The sequence below is a fragment of the Solea solea genome, chromosome 10 (genome assembly GCF_958295425.1).
Source record: "Solea solea chromosome 10, fSolSol10.1, whole genome shotgun sequence".
NCBI classification, from domain to species: Eukaryota; Metazoa; Chordata; class Actinopteri; order Pleuronectiformes; family Soleidae; genus Solea; species Solea solea.
In genome coordinates this window covers 2,174,755-2,194,754 of record NC_081143.1, presented here as the reverse complement: position 1 = coordinate 2,194,754, position 20,000 = coordinate 2,174,755, and the positions used below count along the sequence as shown (strand labels likewise).

Sequence of the window (20,000 nt, the reverse complement as noted above, 5' to 3'; positions counted from 1 at the left end):
TATCATGGTTTTGAGTCTTTGATTCACTGTCAGTGATTGTGTTTTCTGTGAAGACACAAGACCGTTAAATCAAGAGGGGACGTGAAATTTACAGTTATTGAGTTACCTTCAGGTTCAATTACAGCAGAAACTTGCACTGGATCATGAACCTGCTCCAGAACAGGTTGCTCTAGATCACTTTTGATCAGAGTCATTATTCTAACAGGATCCTGACGGTAGTTTTAATTTCCATGTGTCCGTACCAGTTTTAAGATTCTGACACACGGAGATGTGACCTCTAAATAAATACATAACATTACTTTATTTCAACTAATAATTTGATTCTTAATAAGATTGACCTAACACGTTTTTGCAGCCCAAAACAGGAGACTGTGATCACTTAACTTCTAATTCTGCAATCCTATTTTTCATATTTCACCTTGTTTACATAGTTGGAGGACAGGTTTGTCCATATGACGAGAAATAATATTAAATGTTAATATTAAATCCACGACTATAATTGTGTATGATTTACTCGTTCAGACTCACTTTTGTTTTACTGTCTGAGCAACTAAGCAGAGGACATGAGGTTGAGCTTCTCTCTCTCTCAAGATATCATTTTAATATCCTTTAGTGTGATGTGCCTTATTTTCTGATATAGTGTTGGTGAGATTAGAGTGAAGAAGAAGAAGAATATTCTGAACTGTTGCTTGGACAAAACAAGTCCATGACATTTAATTGAATTGTCAATTAATGTATCTTCACTCTTCTTTCTTTTGTTTGCCTCCAGAAGCAGAAGCTGGCAAAGGAGAGAAGAGAAAGCGAGACCCAGAGGATGAAGATGAGGACGACGACGATGAAGACGACGATTAAGAGCAAAACTGAAAACATAAGCCTACCGAGTTTCCCTTCCTCCCCCACAAACCCAGATGTCCGCCCTCTACAACTCTCACCACCTTTGTAATCCATGTCCACTCCCTTCCCCCCCTCCCCCGGCTCTGAGCTCTTTTAATGGGGCAAGACTGTACTGGATGGGTGGGCCGAGTGGAGCTGCCCCCACCTTTTTTTTCCTCCCTCCCTCAATGGAACTGAGAGCCACCCAACATCCTCCACCTCACCCACCCCACGGCCTCCGAGGTTCTCAGGCAGCCCACCACTCAGCATTCCACAATTTCACTGTCGATCCCTCTTATGTATTCCCGTGTGAGAACTTTGGGACTGGTATCTAGTTTTGGGTCTGTGCTTTTAATATTTTGTTGAATTGAATTGAATTATTTTTCGTTGTTGGGTTTATTATTTCTCATTTTTTTTTGTCTTATTTTTATTTTTTTCTGTCCCTTATTTTTTCCCAATAAAATTATTGCTATAGCAGCTGTGCAACCAGCAAGCCATGATTTTTAGATTGGCTGCCTGTTGCACAAATCATGGTTGTAGCTACATTTTTACTTTCTGTATGACAAAAAAACAACTTTGTAAATAAAATGTTAACATTTTGTGCTTTTCTCTCTTGCCGCCTTGCTTTTCTCTTTTCCCAAAGTTATTGAAAAGAGATGAAATCATTCCCATATGACCATTTATACTGGTTTTGCCTCTGCTGTTGAGCTTGGTGTGATGTCACATGTGATGTCAAAGCACCTACATGTCCATTATCGGTGCTTTTGGAAGTGGACGGTCGTCAGCATGGGCTGAATGAGTCCATAGCTAAATCAAGTATGTGTGTGAGTGTTAATACTTTTGAATTATTATAAGTTTGTTTTACTAGGAAGTGGAACATAACAACTTGTTTGACAAAGTCAGTGTCAGACATTTTTGTATAGGATGAGTCCATTTTGGTCAGTTCAGTCACAAAAACGATGCTTGGCAGGTTCCTAACTACATTTTTTAGAATATTATTGTGTGTGTGTGTGTATATATGTATATGTATATGTATATGTATATATATGTATATGTATATATGTATATGTACAGTATATATATGTATGTATATATGTATATGTATATATATGTATATATACAGTATATATATGTATATGTGTATATGTATATATATATATATGTGTATATATATATGTATGTATATATATATGTATATATATATATATACATCCTACAGTTTCCACAGCAAAGGTAATATAATACAATACATTCAATAACTTTGAATGACCCCAAGCCTGTAAGTTTAGTAACAACAAACTGTGTTATTTATTTTTACAACTTCATGACTGCTGGTTTGTTTAGAGCTCATTTTTTAATGTCAATTCTAAATGAGCAAGACAATCGACAAAATATTTCCACCCCAAAAAATTCCACAGTTAACTGAGTGATTTTGTATGTGACAAAACAGCAAATGGTTCTAAAATTCTGCTTAAATCTTAAATGTGTTTTTGCAATATAGAAACAATATTAAGTGGGATAGAAATCTTTTTTCAGTTTTTACTCAATACATTGAACGTACAATTGAAAAACATTACAATAGTTATTTGGTTTGTTTTTTAAAGAAAATAAAAAGCATTTAAGCCAGGCACAGTGAGGCTCATACAAACCATACAGCATTGAAATGGGTTTATTAAATCAGACTCTGACTCTGCCATTACATTATTGCTCCATCATGCCAAGACAGACTGTCAGAATGTGTGTGCTTTAAAAGAAGTCTCTGGAATAGATTGACAGTGGGGGTTTTCTGATTTGATTTGTTGAAAGGTTACTTTGTGAGGACTTGGTATTGGCCATAAACATAACAGAGGAACACAATAATGATAATTTGCGACAGTTTTCTGTGAGGAAATGCAATCGTCAGTGTACCACAACACTGGAGGATCCACTTTTAAAACTCGCTCAGTGCTTTTGAAAAAGAAAAAAAAGACAAAATTCATACCTACACATAAAGTATGTCTTAATATGCTCTATTTCGAAGTATTGCAAGATGTAACAATACACCAGAAGACTGAAAGGGTGTGAACAGTTCAATGAGTTGGATCATTTGTAGCTCCAGTGTATGATAGCAGCTTGCAGTTAGTGTAGTTTGTGGAATCTCATTCAGTTTAAAGGCTATTGCAGTCATTTACAACTGAACCAGGGGTCTTAAACTCAAATGACCTGGGGGCCACTGAGCGTCTAGTTTGGTCAGTCGTGGACCAGTCATGAAAAAAAAAAAGTCAAAAATGAAAGTTCCTAACACAAATCAGGCCTACATTCCCCATTCTACAACAATCCAGACCCGTAGTACATGTATAGCAGTACATGTCTAAACTCCACACACTCTGTAGACACCAAGCGCCATCTAAGATATTATTGTCCCCAGGGTCATAGTCAACTTTACACTGCTAATTTTAGTGTGACTGTCCTACTGTATTAATATGGTTGCACCAGCTGTAATACCATTTGAAAAAAAAAAAAAAAAAATCTATTTGGATAACTTTTACTGGTGATGTTTCTGTGACAGAAAAGAAGACGTCAATGAATCTGTTTCTCTTCACTGGTAAATGTGGACAAACAGCCCCCAGTCCACTGACCAGCAGCAAGAGCAGCAGCTCACAGGGCAAATTTGTTGAAACTTGTTCACTGTCAGCAGCAGCAGCGGCGGTTAGAAAAGACCCTGGCTGACACAAAAGCTAGCCAGAGCTGAAACTGAGCTAGAACTGTCCTGACAGAGGGGTCAAAGAGGTCAAAGAGGTCAAAGAGGTCACAACAGCATTCAAAACCAGTTTGTCAGTTGACGTGCCAGTTTCCACTCATCACTTTTTTTAAATGATCGTTATTATCACTTCTCATATAACATATAACTAAACTGAATATGACTTCTTATCTTATTTATTGACTACATTTGTGTATGTGTAAGCAAATACTAGTGAAATCTATGCACATTTACATGCTTATCGATTCTCTCCACACTTCAGTGAGAGAAGAGGGAAAACTTTCTTGTTCTTTGTAGAAAAAAATAAAAATAACACTTCTAAAAGCAACAATTATCAGAAAGTGATCTGACAGCAGAAACTACAGTCACAGCTGTTTTTTGAGCTTTCAAGCACAGCACAAGTTTTCATTTCCAAATTAATATAAAGCTTCTATAAAACATTGTCATTCTAGACACTTACAGGACTTATTCGCGTAATTGGCTCAAAAGTTGAGCAATTCATTTTTCATAAACTCAAATAATCCACAAATGGTCCACGTACCAGCTACTAATGAATTCCCACTGAAAGCTCCAGAGTAAGTGGATCATGAGATTTGTTTTCAACAGGTTCAATACGATCCAGGATCAATAAGTAATTTAACCATGACGACGTCTTCTAGGTCTGTGCAACATCTGAAATAGCTTGTTCCAGAAAGTCAGATTATTGCAGTATTGTTTATCTCTATGGCCCATAGTGCTACGGTTAGTGAAAAGGGTAAATTACCATTAAAGAAAATCTGTTTATTTTTTCTAAAAACGTGGAGACTTCCTCACATTGATGCTAAGATCATATGAAAACAGGATACTTCCTTAAATATATGCTAATGAGGGCAGTGTGTACTTAAATGCAGAAAAACCTTGAGCTAAAGGCTAACGCTAGCCTGCTAACATATTCACAGAGATGTTCAGCTAATTTTTAGATTAGCATGTTAGCTAACTAGACAGAAGTATTTGAAACACTCTGACATTCTGAATATATTCACATTAAAACCCAGTCTTGAAATGTAAATGACCTGTTTTCATTGAAATGTTTTGTGGTAACGTGGACGGTCAATATGACGTATTTAATAAAACAAAGATTATAATGTTAACAATAGCAAATACCTGAGGCTGTTGGGAATGTCATTAGTTTGGTCATAAACCACTTTTATTAAACACGTTGAAGAATGTGTTGCTAGAAACGCAACACATTCAATTAAAAAATGTAGAATTATAGCATGTCCAAAATGATAGCACATATTTAAAATTTGATATTGGTCCATACAGATGTCGTTCACTGTCCCAATGTCCAAATAACTGTAGATAACTCCCTTTAGCGTTAAATATGAAAAGAAACCCGCAATATCACACATTAATGTTTTACAAAGAGCAAAAAAAAGATGGTAAATTGAAAAATACAGTGAAAATCAAAAGCTACAATGATGGAACACAAGCTTTAAAATGGTGTTAAAATGGTTTCTCTAGCAATGGCTTTTTCCTCAAACTTCACATCACGAAAAAGCAGAATTAAACAGTTTGTGTGCAGTATTTTCCAAAATTAGAAAAGTGAAGTCATTGGTTTTGTTGTATTTGTCATCATTTGTATTTTAAAATAAATATTAAAAAAATCAAAAGCAAAACTGCAACATGGCATCAAATGTAAAATTGGCTTACACAATAGCTGCAGTGAGTGACAGTGATTTTCCAGTTATTTTCCAGTCATTCGGAAATAAAAAAAACGATTAGGCAAATGCAGCTGAATGGAATGGCAGAACACAGCTGGGATCATAATTTAAAGTCATTCATTTAGCTCTCACTCTCATTTAAGCACAGATTCTGTAGTCCAAGAGTCTCACACCTCTCTGTTCCAACAGTAGTTTGTAATGACAAAAAAAATAAAAATTACATTATTACAATCACATCAATTCTGTCCTGCAACAACTTTCAAACAACACACAAACAGCCACATCATTCACTCATGACAGGCACAAACTCAGATACAAAGAGCATTAAAAGCTGAAAATGACAAGAAAGCTGTGGAGCGAATACAAAAGAAGCAAGGAAAAGAGCAAAAAAGGTGCAAAGAGGTTTTTTTACGTTGCTGAGACTCAACAATTAAGTGTATCTACATGAACCAAAAAATATGTGCAACTGGTGTAGAATTGACAAAGATTGCGAAAACAAAGTTGAGGTTTAAATTTCCCCTGTGCAGTGAATATCGGAGCTCGTCAGAGGAAGAAACGTGAGTCAGGACCCTAAAAAGTGCGTGTTGGTGCCAAAATAGGGTGAGTAAGTTTATATAGTAATGCATGTGTCCCGTGAGAAAGTGAGGATGACTCTGCAGGTCGTGAAAATGTTCAAGTCAGCCCTGAGACTGAGAGGAGTTTTTGACGTTCTTAATTTCCAGCTCCAGCTGTTTAATGCGCACATCTCTCTGGTTAAGGAGCTCCCTGAGTCGTCGGATTTCCTCCTGCTGCTTATGGAACTTTAGAAGCATCTGTGGACACAGCACATACACAGTAAATGAAGGGTGATGAGGAAAAAGGTCAAAACTATAAAAACAGAGGACGACTCCATGGGTAAAGTCACCAAAATGTACCTCGTTCTCTGTCCTTGGAGGAGAGAAAAGTGCAAGTTCTTCTCCATTGCTAACGGACAGCTGACTCCGGTCGTCGTCGGCATGGCTACTGTCCTCGGTGCTGTCTTTGGTTCCTAGTTGGTCCTGAATGTACGCCAGCTGTAGCATGCCCGGTCTGCTCTGAGACCTGCGAGCGTCACGGTGATTTCCAAGCCCTTTGCTCATCTCTGAATTTGACTCAGCGATTTGACTTCCAGGCTTTAGAGACATCAACACTGGGTCTGGAAGACAAAGAGAGTGATCCAGGAGGAGGAGGAGGAGGAGGAGGAGTTGCATAGTGTGGCTCAAATATACAAATACAAAAACAGTCGTCGACATATATATATATATATATATATATTAGACCACCTTGCATAAAAACAAGAAAACACTAACTTTCCATCACAAAAACATTTTTTTATGTTCAGGAATGCAAGTAAATAACTAGAATTTGATGATTTTGATCATTTAGAACAACTGTGGCTGTGGGTGGTGGTCTAATACATTTGGTAAGCACTGTACACACACACACACACACACACACACACACACACACCTTTGTTGATGCCACTGAGCCATTCCTCTGCAGTCAAAGCAGGCTTGTTACCAGGTGTCATCGGATAGATGTCTTCTTGATACGACTCTGACTGGACACACACACACACACACACACACACACAGACATCAAACTACACGTTCCTGAGAGGTTTTAAATGTTCACGGTTTATGTGACTTAGTGAACTCTTACCCTGCGGGGTACAATCATGGATAATGGCTCAATAAGGCTCTTAATTGTTACGAGTTTGTAGAACCTGAACACTTCACAGGAGCTCACATCCAGGCCTCTCTTTGGCATCACACCTGTCAGAGAGCACACATCACAGAGAGTCACCAACACACAGAAGGCAACAGGGCGTGTTTACATCATGTAATGTTGTAATTGTATTCAAATTTAATGTGTAATCTACATGTGCGACAGACTCATTGTTATGCTTTCACATCTGACTGGATGAGCAGGTGTACTTCTGTTCACAGTGAAGTGGTTGGTCGAAGAAAACGGGTCAAAATGCTAGAGAATACTGAGATTAAAATAAACACATGTACTATAATGACACAATGACTTGATAAGAAAGAGTGCAATACTACTTATGCATACTTTAACTCTTTCGGCTGCTTTTTTCCATTACTATGTTTAAACATACAGTAGAGGCTATAAGAATGTGCAACATAGAGTGTCTTATATCCTTTTTTTCAGCACAACCGAGGCAATCTGATGAAAACAATGTCATTTTATAAACACACCTGATCAAAAAGTATTCATAATGTTTAAAATCAGATTGAATTTGCGAAATTTGTTCACTTGGCTCTATTTTGTGACTTCTGCACAATTATTGCTACTTTATCTCACTACTAAAATGCTATATAAAATTAATCATAACTTTGACTCAACAACACATAAGAAGACAAAAAAAATGCATTAAGGATAAGGGTTAACAATATGTAAATATGGATTTGTTTTAATTACTCAAGTTTAAATTGTAAATGTAAATCTGCAAAAGTTGTCAATAACAGAACATTAGTGCACCTCATCACCTCCTGTCAACCCTCTAATAAAAGCTCCGCCCCCAAAAATGGGAAGTCATTGGTCTGTAATGAAATTAGGAATTGTTTCAATGACACACTCAATAATTTGTGGCTATTGTCGCTGCTTCACGAGAGCACGTGCAGGTCAGTGTGGTGTGCGACCCAAATGATTGGCATCACAAGTAATCTAATCTAATCTGTGTGTCCATGGCACCATCTCTGAATGTATTGAATGCCCTCTTCTGTTATCTCATTTAATCTTAAATCCCACATCTTCATATAAAGAGCAAAATATGAGTTTAAAATTAAAAACAACCCGTGCATGATCCATGTGTGTTTACATGTGACCTCGCTTTGAACACCTGGTTTGGATATTCAAATATGGTCAGTTTATATTTGCACAGCACCTTTGTTTACAGGTGCAAGAGAGATTTTCCTTTAACATGTCATGTACACGTTACACTAAGAAAGATTGGTCTGACTTTAAATAAGTATGTTTGTTCCTTACCCATTCCTTTCTGAGGTGTGTTTGACCGATACTCCGTCAGGAACTGGATGTAGGGTTTTTCTGAGCTGATCTCATAGTATCGGATATTCCCATCACCCTGACAACACACGGGAGACAACGACGTCACTATAACATTCTAAGTTTTTCATGTATGAATGACTGTAGGACACTTTCTGGTTGCTGACGGTCAGAGACTCACCTTCCCAGCGAGGTACAGCATGTGTGTGTCAGGGTCGTAGAAAGGAAAGAGTGCTCCTGAAGAACCATCCAGGTTCTCTGTCAACAAAGGCACAGACATGTCGTCCTGCAAACGCACAGAAAAAAAACAATGCTTAACATTCCCTTGATATCAAAACAATGGCATCCATGCTTCAGCCATAATCCTCCACAAACAGTCGGCTTCATAAATAAAGAATTATGGCTCCAAGACACACACTGAATTCATATACTGGCACACTGATGACGGGCCAACTCATGTGTCCACTAGATGGCAGAGTTCTGCATATTTGGAGGAAGATTGAGAACCTGTGCTCATGTTAAAATGCTTATCCAACAATGTATGAATGACTGAACATGAATGAACTCACGGCCAGCATTCAACACACACACACACACACACACACACACACACGATTGTTTCAGTCTCAAGTAAATATGTAAAACATTCACTGGTTTCAGCCTCTTGGTCGTGAGTAATGGGCAGTAATTATACTGGCCATCGCCACAGCTATAACCACATTTCATTGACAGAATGATTAACATTATTTGACAATGATAATAAATGATCACATATAGTATACAGTAGTATAAATAAACAGGACAGGAACTGATTACTGTATGTGTATTCAGAGGTCAACTCAAGAGGCACAGATTAAGGCACAGATTATGATTTTCTGACAACAAAGAAACATTTAGTAGGAAAATGCGTCACTACAGCAGAAACTCTATGAGCATGGATGTTTGCAAAAAGATCAATATTTTAGCCTTTTCAGCTCCATGAGATGCAGCTCATGTGTCGTCACATCACCGGAAATGTGGTCCGATGTGATAACACCTGATCCAGCTCCATTTACTGATTACTGACTCCCTGACCGAGCAGACTTCCTGTCTCGCTGTGAGTCGCTCTGCAGTCGCCCTGCAGTCGCCCTGCAGTCGCCCTGCAGATGCTCTGCAGTCGCCCTGCAGTTGCCCCAAAGCCGCCCCGCAGCCGCCCCGCAGCCGCCCCGCAGTCGCCCCACAGCCGCCCCACAGCCGCCCCGCAGTCGCCCCGCAGTCGCCCCGCAGACACTCTGCAGTCGCCCCGCAGTCGCCCTGCAGACACTCTGCAGTCGCCCTGCAGTCGCCCTGCAGCAGTCGCCCTGCAGCAGTCGCCCTGCAGCAGTCGCCCTGCAGCAGTCGCCCTGCAGCAGTCGCCCTGCAGCAGTCGCCCGGCAGCCGCCCCTCAGCCGCCCCACAGTCGCTCTCACCTGATCCCACAAAGCGATCTGTCGCTCATTCCAGCGTGAAGCGCCACATGTGACGAGCTTCTTCAGGTTACTCAGGATCAACACCTTGTTGGCTTTGTGTGTCTTACAGTTGGCTTCCTGTGAACACACAACCCAACAAATGTGGAGTCAAACATGTCAAAGGTGCATTCTGTAAGAAATGTATTTTAATAAGACAAGAAATTACCATAAAATCATCATCATCAGAGATTAAGGAAACATTTTACACTGAGGTTCTGACAATAGTGCAGTCACATTTTTGGTCTTGTGCGGCACCCATCACCAAACACCCAACAACACAGCTAGTAGCACTTCAACATCGGAAATGCATTACTGAGGCTAAAAAGCTTCACTTCTAAATTTCTAAACATGGACATGGATTCTATATGTTTTTACAGTATGTTATTGGTTGCTGTTGCTATATTTTACCATTTATACTTATATAGCTATATCTATATATAGATATATACATATCACCTTTAAACATCTGGCTTCACTGGCTTCACTCATTCATTTCAGACAAAATCAATATGATGTGTTGAAATGTTTGTTGTACTTATTGTGACTGCAGACTAATGTATTAATGTATGTGAGTTATTGGCTGGTGACCCAGAGGTGTGGAGAGTTATGTTGAGGGCCAGTCCAGGAACGAGGTGTCAGTTTTGGCTGTGTGGTGCTGGAGAGTGCCTGTGTGCCCTGGCTGAGAGGAAACTTCCACTTGTGTGATACCAGCTGGCTCTCGTAACCCTGGACAGCACAACAGAGACTCAGAGTCCAGGGAATTCAAGGGAGATATCAGGAGTAGGTTGTTCTTGAATTTAATTAAGATTTTATGTCCCTATTATATTTCTATCCATATTTTTTTTTTATTGCAGTAATCACATGTAAGATAATTCCTTAAAAAACACAAATTGAAAAATAAAGGGGAAAAACAAAAATAATAAAAATAATAAAAATAAAAGGTGAATGACTTCTGAAAACTTGTGTTTTTCTTTTCCAATGACTTCATTTCAATTGTATTCCTAAGATTCCACCTTTAAAGGAGAATACATGCAAATCAGGATGTCAATGTAATAAATAGTTTTAAGAAAGAAAAGGCAAATTCCTCCTTAGAACAGTAATGGGTAACTTTTGAATAGAAACAAATTCCCATTACATTCAAACCATTGTCAAATGAGTTCACACAGTGCTGCTAAAGACACTCTCTGTATTTCTCAGTAGACCAGTGTTTAAATGACAAGATTAATGTTTCCTGCTGTATGTACACATGCTTCTCACAGTCAGGTCTGATAGTATTGGCTGACAGAGCCCACTTACATATGAAGGACTCAACATACAAATAATGTTAAATCGTATGTGTTCACAAAGAGCAAAGAGAGGCACAATAATAATAAAAATAATAATAATAACAACAGCTTTAAAGCTTTAAATATGAACTGTACCTGCAGTAGGTTTCCTGAGCGCGGCTCCATCAGTCGAACCTTCCTGTCTTTGCAGGAGGTGGCGAGGAGGCTGCAGTCTGTGTTGAAAGACATGGACAGGACCACGTCTGTGTGGTGGCTAATGGTACGAACTGGGTTCTTTATCACCAGCTCTGAACACTCCAGGTTCCAGATCATGATCTGAACAAAGCATCAGATGGGGAACATGAGTATGAGAACATCAGCGCTCTCAGGTCAGTGCAGGAAACACTGTATATGCACAGATCACAGTTTGCTGTGGTTTGGCTTCGCTTGGCCAGAAATGTACATTGTAGGTCGGAGGTTTGATTATCTTTTATATTTAGTCTTTATTTAACTGGGATCAGGATGGTGTGGATTTAATTTAATTTTTGACATAAAGTTAAGCATCTTATGATTTCAGTCTGTGATTTAATATGACATGTGTTACAACAACAAGTGTCACAACGTTTTATTTAACAAGCTGTTCTTGTTTTTGGTTTTAAAAGTGTGAAGTAAGGTTTACTCACTTTGCTGCTTTTGTTAGAAAGAACACAATAAACATTAATGTCACAACAGTGCTCTTTTACGCTTAGTGCCGTCAAAATGTCACCGTTAATCGTGAACATTGAATGCTTTTTTTTTTTAAATAAACATAAACATAACATTTACAAGAAATGAAATGTCAGTGTAAAGACAAACATATGTGATTGATTACAACAAGTTCCTTCATTTATTTATTCAGATAAACTGTCAGAACTACAGGTCCCACGCAGAACAACCTCACAGCTAGTACAACAGTGCAGCTACTACTTCAGGCAGACAATGATCTCCCTCCACGCGGCAGAATGAACAGGCGTGTGCTGCCGTGTGAGCAAAACACAGGAAGAATCAGTGGAGCTGCAAGAGAGAGAACTCTCTGATTTGTTTATGTCATTGCCAACAATATATTTTACCACAGCTCTCCAGTTTATTTATTGTTATTGTTGTTCAATGACACAGTTTTGTGTGTGTGTGTGTGTGTGTGTTACCTGGTAATCATAGCCTGTGCTGAAGAGGATGTTGCTTGCAGTTGGATGCCACTCAATGAGGCTCACTCTGCGACTGTGACCCTGAAGCTCTTTCAACGACGCCGTGAGGTTCTTCAGCAAACCGTGAGAAGGGATTTCCCACACCTTCACCTGCACACGCGAGAAAAATACACCACGCTCAGTCTCTGCAATCCACACCTCTACATTTATGTGAAATAATCCGGGAATAATCTGAGACGACAGGTTATGGAAAATAAAAGACATAGCCCCAGGACACGCTTTGTCAAAGTTGTCTGGAGATGATACAAAAATCTGTGAACTGTCTGCAGGAAGTTGGCTCCGTCAGGTGAGAGTGGAGTGACGACTGATGATGATAACATGGAAGTGAATGTGTGTGTTTATTCTTGTATTCACTTCCTCTTTAGTATCCTCTTTCCTCTGGCATAAACACTGGCCTTGGCAAAACAAAAAAATGAATAATTGGTTATGTTTACGGCAAAGTTTTAAATTCTGGTTATGATTAAGGATAACACTTTGTCTGAATGAATGGTAGTCAGTGCAAGATAGCTGCAAACCTGTATATGTGTGTGTGTGTGTGTGTGTGTTGCAGGTATTACTCATGTTGTGGGGACTCACATTATGGTACCTTGTCTTCCTTATGGGGAGGAAGAGCAAGTCTCCAAAACATGATGGGGTTAGATCATGTTATATATTATTGTGTTTAAAGTAAGTCTCTGGCATTTTAATGAAAGTCAATGTAATGTCCTCTGAAGTCATGGAAACCCGACTGAGTGTGTGTGTGTGTGTGTGTGTGTGTGTGTGTGTGTGTACACAAACCGTTGTGTCCTCAGAAGCAGAGGCGATGCAGCAGTCATCAAAGGGATTCCATTTGATGTCTAACACGTTCCCTCTGTGGCCCGACACTCTGGGGTGGTGTGGGTCCACTTTACCTGTCTGATAGAGAAACACAGAAATACAGTTCTTTTACAGCTAAGGCCACAAGTTTACATTCAAAACAAGGCAATACAACAACAACAACAACAACAACAACAACAACAACGACATTTAAAAAAAACAATACAAATACAGATACAGGGCAGACTAGACTGATCATGTGTATGGTTCTGCGGTTTCCTCCCTCGGTGTAAAACATGCAGAGGTCATGTTTTACACCGTGTGATGTCACCACACATCCAAGATTTTATTTAACAGTCAGATTAATAATCTGGTCTAGTGTGTCAGATTTTGTGCTGGCTTTATAATGTTTATCTCTACGGTCTCCAAGTATCCCAACAGGACATGTAGCAGACCAGGAGAGACACTGCAGCTCTCAACCACTCAAATCCTCTATGGCCATGGTTCTCAAACTGTGGTGCGTGCACCATCAGTGGTATGCGAGTTTCCTCTGGTGGTAGAAAAAAAATCAGAAATACTGTTCTACTGTATACTGTATACTATAGATGTGTATGTGAAAGGAGTGGAGCAGAGGAAGTTTGAAGTGCACAGACAATTAAATAAATGACAAACAAATATCCATCCATCCATTTTCTACCACTTTATCCTCCACTGGAGGGTCGCGGAGGGTGCTGGGCCAATCTCAGCTGACAAAAAACTATCCAAACCTCCCTTAATAATAAAAACCTTCATTTAAAAACCACATTGTGTTTACTTGTGTTGTCTTTGACTAATATTTACATTTTAACATGTGACAAACATGCTAAAAATTATAATAAGAATAAGAAATCACCACTGTATGTCCTCGGTCCTCCACCAATAATTCTGAATATGTTCTTTCATTAAGGAGCGCGAACAATACCTAAATAAATGAGTACTAGCCGACGGCAATAGTCTGCCTGAGCCAGCTTCCATAAAAGACTGTGTAGACGATGTGATTAGTGGTCAGATATATTATATTCTATAATATAGATATATCTATATCAGATATTCACTCTGACCTTAAAGATAAAGCTGGTCCGTACACGTGAGAAAGTCTATGTGCATACAAGTCTTATAAGGAACGTTATTAGCACGTTATTATGTTTACCTGTTAACATGGCAGCTAACTACAAGCTAGCTACGCTCAAGACCACAACATAACTGTAGGCAGCAGAGGTTCATATAGTGACACACACACTTGTGTCAAATCCAGGCTTTTCCTGGTGATCTAACAGAAAGAGCTGATAAATGATAACACGTTAATGGTACGAGTGCACATTTCTGTGACGTAGCTCTCCAAAGGGTCGACTGGGAATACATCTGCCTCCTGTGAAAAGTCTGTAGCTGCTCGGCCCATTTACACCACTGTATTTTAATGATGATGATGATGATGATGATGATGATGATGATGATGATGGTGGTGTTACTTTGAGAGCTCAATATCTTCCTCAGGTGGTATAAAAAGCTTGAGAACCACTGCTCTGTGGCTCGATGTTGACACGTGTCCCGACAGTAAATGAGTCAAAGTCATTCAGTATTTTTGCCTGAACAGGATTGTTAATTACCCTGCACACGCACACACACACACACACACACCTGTGGGCGAGATGACTGTGCAGGTAGTAGGGTGTGTTTGGAACACTGGTATTATGCAAGGACTAACACAGACACACACTCGCACACACAACGTAATTAGACAAAGTACTTGTGTTGTTATATCTATGAGGGTTAAAGTGACACAATGGTGGATTTAATGTCCCCAACTCATATCAAAGCCTGAGTAACGTCTGGTTTCAGGCCCGGGCCACAAGAATAATAACTACAATATTAGTATTATAATACTATGGCATACAGGACAATAGCTTATCTGTAAGTGCACACACACACACACACACATAGGTGGGATGTGAAGGAGGTGGAGGGGGAGGTGCTGAAGAGGAGGGTCTAACCATGAGTTATGTCATTCCTAAGCTCATATGCAATTCTTATACAAACAGCAGAGAAATACAGGTGGAAGATACAGTTTTGGCTGATGAATGATTCCGGAGTGAAGATCTACAGCAGGACTGTAAATTCCACCTGTGCACGAGTGCATTAGAGATATTAGAGATATCTATACTGATTCTGATAAGAGCAGCAGATAAACAATATCTAGGTGGTGAGGGAGAAAAGTGACATGTTTAGGTTGTGGGAGTTTCCCAGTGTTTACAAGTTCTTCTGGCTTCGAGAGCAGAGCTGTCTTTTCCAGGTGTGATGTGTGTGTGTGTGTGTGTGTGTGTGTGTGTGTGTGCAGGAACACACACACACACACACACACACACACACCATGAAAGCTGGGCTGAAGTCGTTATTCACAAACAAACAACTGAGAATTTAGTCTTACCCTAGGACTTTATGAGTCATGTGTCATTTTGATGGAAGAATTATTGCATTTATTTTGAATTAAGCCATTATGAAAGTACTTTATATGTTCATTTTATTGTTGATCGGGCTAATGAGATTGTTGGTTACACTCTTCAATGACTGATGTGAACACACTCTCATGTCATGCAGGCCTCGTTTACAACGATAAGTGAAACTGAAACTGCAAATCAAATAAATCAGCCCAGTGATCTCTGACAGTGGAGATCTCTATGAACTTACCTGTCCACCTGTACCCATATGACCTGACCCTATATGGACTGTATGGACCTTATACAACTACTGTAAATCAGAATGAAACACTAAAGGCCTCCTTCAAGCTGTTAAATACAGCTTTAGGGGACATTGACATGCAGAGCCTTAATCTATGAAAAGCATGAGGAAGAAGCCACAGGTGTTTTTACTGGAGGCACTTTGAGGGCTGCGATCCTGTGATGTCCCTCATTACAAAGCAAAAACTCGCCTTTCCGTTCTTCTCCTCTCAATTTAAACCAGTGTTTTGTTGTTTTGTTGTTTTTGTCTGGTTGACAAAAGTATGTCTAACGCATCAGAAGAGACTTGGAAAGTGATCACTGTATTCCAGAAAGACATTGTCCTTGTATATCATATCTTCTACAATTCTTATATTAATTATTGTCAAAATACGGTGATTAGTTTGAATAGATGAATTGTAAGTGAGGACACAAAGTTAACATAAACGATCACAAGTGCAATTCAGAAAAATAGCATCAATAGGATCTATGATCAGTATTTGAAAGACCATCTGTTTGTTCACGTTAGCACGTAGTGGACGCACTCACATGATGGACAGGCAGGACCAGGAAGGCCCCTCCCCCGGCACACTCCGTGATGACTGCCAGGAACCGTGGGTTGACAGCGCAGAAGTTGTTGTCCTGGACGTTGCGCGTGATTGGCACGCCATCGTAGCAGTTCTCCTTGGTGGCGGCCTTACCAAACACGTGGCGGAACTTGGAGCTGCGGTACTGAGGACGCCATGTCATCTGACAGAGGACAGAGGAGACGAGAGAGGAAAGGAGAGGTCAGTCAAGGAGAATCCTCCACCTCGCACAGTCATGATGAGGGGGCTTTTTATAGGTATTAATAACTCTGCTCCATCCACAGCATCCATGACAATACACAAACAAAGTGGTGTGTTTGAATTTCAGAACAAAAATAAAAAACATTATATTGCTTTATATTTCATGTGTGTTACAGACAGACGGATTATTTATAAAAGCAGAGTAAATCATGCAGTCAGGTGAATTACACATTAAGAATAACCCGAGGAACGTCTGCGAGTCAGATCTCCCGTCTCTTTTTAGCCACGTTTAATGTATATGTAATTATTGTGAGTGATCAGTGGCTCTGGTCCACAGGGACGAGGTCCAGCCAGCCAACATGTCTGCTCCGCTGCTCCGCCTGGCTCCCTGCTCGCCTGCTGCACGGTCATTACTTATGAATTAGGGGCGGAGGAGGTTGATGGACAAGACGTTTGTGCCCAAACATGGACCCAAACAAGGGCGGGGAGCAAAGACAGAGAGAGATGACAGATGATGAACAAAACAAGCACCACAATGTCATTAAAAAGAACGATGAGGTTTTCATGATGCAGGTGTGGCTGCAGCAGTGGAAGCTGGAGAGAAACGGAAGAAAAATGTCTGGAGAGAAAAAAAGGAGAATCCCAAAGACATGAACGGAGGGGGTGGAGATGAGGAGTCTGTGCATCTCAGCTTTCTCCTCCACCTCTCACCTTCTACCTTCAGGCCGTTGTGGAGAGCTTCACACTGTCACACAGGAATGTTTCCCCTCCTGACAAAGAGCTGCACTCAACTGCTCAGGTGTTTAAGAGTCTCACACAATGTAACGTCACATCCACATGATCACGGCTGCACCTGAACATACAGTGTTTGCCCTGTTTACATAAAGATTCTGCATTACCAAAAAAACTAAAAAGTATTTTCAATGAAAAACACAAGACAATGATGTAAGGGCCAAAAAACGTGTCATTCTTACAATACAAACTATTTTTAAAAATCCACTGTAAGATAATGTCTATATATATGCTGCAAACACAGTCTGTACCATATGGAACACAACTGTTAATATGAAGGTGTATGGTGAGTATAATGCTCTACATGTTTATACATGTGTTGACATTTGTCTTGGGGAATAAAAAGTCAAACAAACTCAATTGTGACATCAGATGAGAATGTGGGGAAGACTCAGGGAACGTGTACATTTAAACTCAGTGGTTGCAGAGTTTTCTACTCAAAACCACAAATATTAACCTTGTCGTGCTGCGAATGGATCAGTGAGGTGATCACAAAAGTCACAGAGTTTGTCTTAATGTGTTTTACATTCATCTAAAAGTTGTAAACACTGTGGGTCGACCAAAATACTGACCCAAGCGTCTTCAGTGTTTGTTATGTCAGTAATAAAGTGCACAGACACATTCTGTGTGTGTGTGTGTGTGTGTGTGTGTGCCAATATTCAATTATCAATGGATGTGTTCAGACCGACTCTACAGCATAGTTCCCTCCTCCTCCTCCTCCTCCTCCTCCTCCTCCTCCTCCTCCTCCTCCTCCTGTGCACTGGACTCAGAGGTTTGCATAGTTGTGTAAACTCAAAGTTCTCTGATAACATGTGAGGCAACGCGACGTTGTCAGCGTCACTAACGAAAAGCCACCTGTTCACTGGACCGTAGTAAAGTAACACTTCCTCATAGGTGAACGTGACAGTAACATATTAGGCCATTAAGACATACGCTGTTTAAATGCATCAGCCAGTGGATGTCCATTTGTGTGTGGTCAGTATAATGAGCAGTCATGATTTGCTGAGGCAGAAGCTTGTAATCAGCTCCCTCTCTGAGCTCGGGGCTGCGTGGTGGACGCTCTGTCCCTCAGATCCTCGCCGAGCTGATGACCAAAACACTATTCTGGATATTTTTAACAGCAGCTTCTGCTGATCAAAGGACAGACAGGCACGTTCACAGACAGCTGGCAAAGTTTCACACGCTTCAGCTAAAACGGACACACAATTATTCAACTACACACTGATCATGGAGACATAAGATTGTACTTTAATCACGAGTGGTCTGCACTTGTATATATTTGTGCAAAGCTTTCTCCCCATGTCATCTCGTACCTCGTAACTCGTAAACATGCTACACACTGGCAGCCACTCCTCTCTTTGGTTCTCTGCTGCAGAAGGAGCAGTTCAAAGTTTACTCACTGGTGTCAAGATGTCTGTTACTCATGTAGCATCAGGGCCTACAGCTATGAAAGAATGTGCTCCTTCAAAAACAGCATACGCGTGTAAGTGCGATCTTGTCCTGGAAGAACTGACCTTGCAACAGTGAATCCCAGAATCCCAGAATCCAGTATCTAAGGCACGCACCGGCCCGCTCTCCTCCTCCTGTCAGTGTAATATTTTGTAAACGCTCCGAGTGAAATACAAGACGCAGGACACACAGGTGTGAGCGTCTGTGCTGAGGCGCTTTGTGTGTCCGTGGACTCATTGTGCGTGTCTTAGTACTCAGTGAGACACTAGACCGTCTGATATCACACACACACACACAGATGACAGCTTACAACCTCTGTCTTGTAATAGGATAACAGCCACACCGGTAATCCTATAGCTGCTATTGCTGTAGAGCAGCACACATGTGAACGAGCAGCAAAGGATAAAGACAGGACATGGCCACGTATGTCATTCTCTCTGTGTGTGTGTACATTTGCAGCACACACACTACACAGTGTAAGCTGTGAAGGTAAGAAAAATCTAAAAGAGGCGTGTTGGTGAAGACATTTTATTTTCTCTTTCACTCAGTAACTCTAACCAGGGACAAACATCAAAGTTCACACGCCCTTTCTATTAGGTGGCTGTTTTACAGGCATATGAATTCATGAACAGATATAAGGGAAGTAATGATTAACATGCAGGAGGGCGTGGAGATGTGGAATCAAACGAATCACGTCGTCCTACCAACTAATATACTACAGCGTCTTCTGTGCTTGACCTATAGGTTTAAATAATGACGAGAAGTGTTTGTTTTAGTTGATCTTTAACCGTTTTTGAATTTCTTTCAGAATGATAATAATCGCAGCCACAGTTTAAGTTGTTGAAGGTCATCGCGACCTTTAACGAAACCTAATCAGGAACATTTTTGCGTAATCTGTGGAGATTCTTGCATGGCATTCCTGACACTGCAATTTACAATAATGGATGAACAAACGGACAGAAACATAACTCCTCAGGCCACAGCTGTTGGCAGCAGGAATAACTTAAAGATGTGATTCTATAAAAGAGTGTTCCCTATCCGAGTACATGTAGTTTAAATCTAATTCAGT

The 20,000-nt window shown here is 40.2% G+C and overlaps 2 protein-coding genes across 5 annotated transcripts in view; one reads left to right on the top strand and one right to left on the bottom strand.

The window, feature by feature from the left end:
• The window catches only part of anp32b (acidic (leucine-rich) nuclear phosphoprotein 32 family, member B), a 7,156-nt gene extending 5,684 nt beyond the window's left edge, over positions 1–1,472 (top strand). The window contains exon 7 of one of the 2 annotated variants that reach the window (XM_058639622.1): positions 773–1,472. In XM_058639622.1, coding sequence (XP_058495605.1) covers positions 773–852 — 80 coding nt within the window. In that variant the 3' untranslated portion in view covers positions 853–1,472. Of the gene's footprint in view, positions 1–769 lie in introns of both variants that reach the window. The other variant, XM_058639621.1, reaches the window with a different exon arrangement.
• A 4,194-nt stretch (positions 1,473–5,666) lies between these two features.
• Positions 5,667–20,000, bottom strand: part of coro2aa (coronin 2Aa) — a 32,608-nt gene continuing 18,274 nt past the window's right edge. For all 3 annotated transcript variants that reach the window (XM_058639619.1, XM_058639618.1, XM_058639620.1), the window contains 11 exons: positions 16,452–16,652; positions 13,132–13,248; positions 12,295–12,444; positions 11,267–11,446; positions 9,807–9,923; positions 8,540–8,644; positions 8,341–8,437; positions 6,997–7,109; positions 6,805–6,895; positions 6,231–6,490; positions 5,667–6,128 (listed from right to left, as the gene is read on the bottom strand). In XM_058639619.1, the coding sequence (XP_058495602.1) occupies positions 5,994–6,128; positions 6,231–6,490; positions 6,805–6,895; positions 6,997–7,109; positions 8,341–8,437; positions 8,540–8,644; positions 9,807–9,923; positions 11,267–11,446; positions 12,295–12,444; positions 13,132–13,248; positions 16,452–16,652 (1,566 nt within the window). In that variant the 3' untranslated portion in view covers positions 5,667–5,993. The remainder of the gene's footprint in view (positions 6,129–6,230; positions 6,491–6,804; positions 6,896–6,996; positions 7,110–8,340; positions 8,438–8,539; positions 8,645–9,806; positions 9,924–11,266; positions 11,447–12,294; positions 12,445–13,131; positions 13,249–16,451; positions 16,653–20,000) is intronic.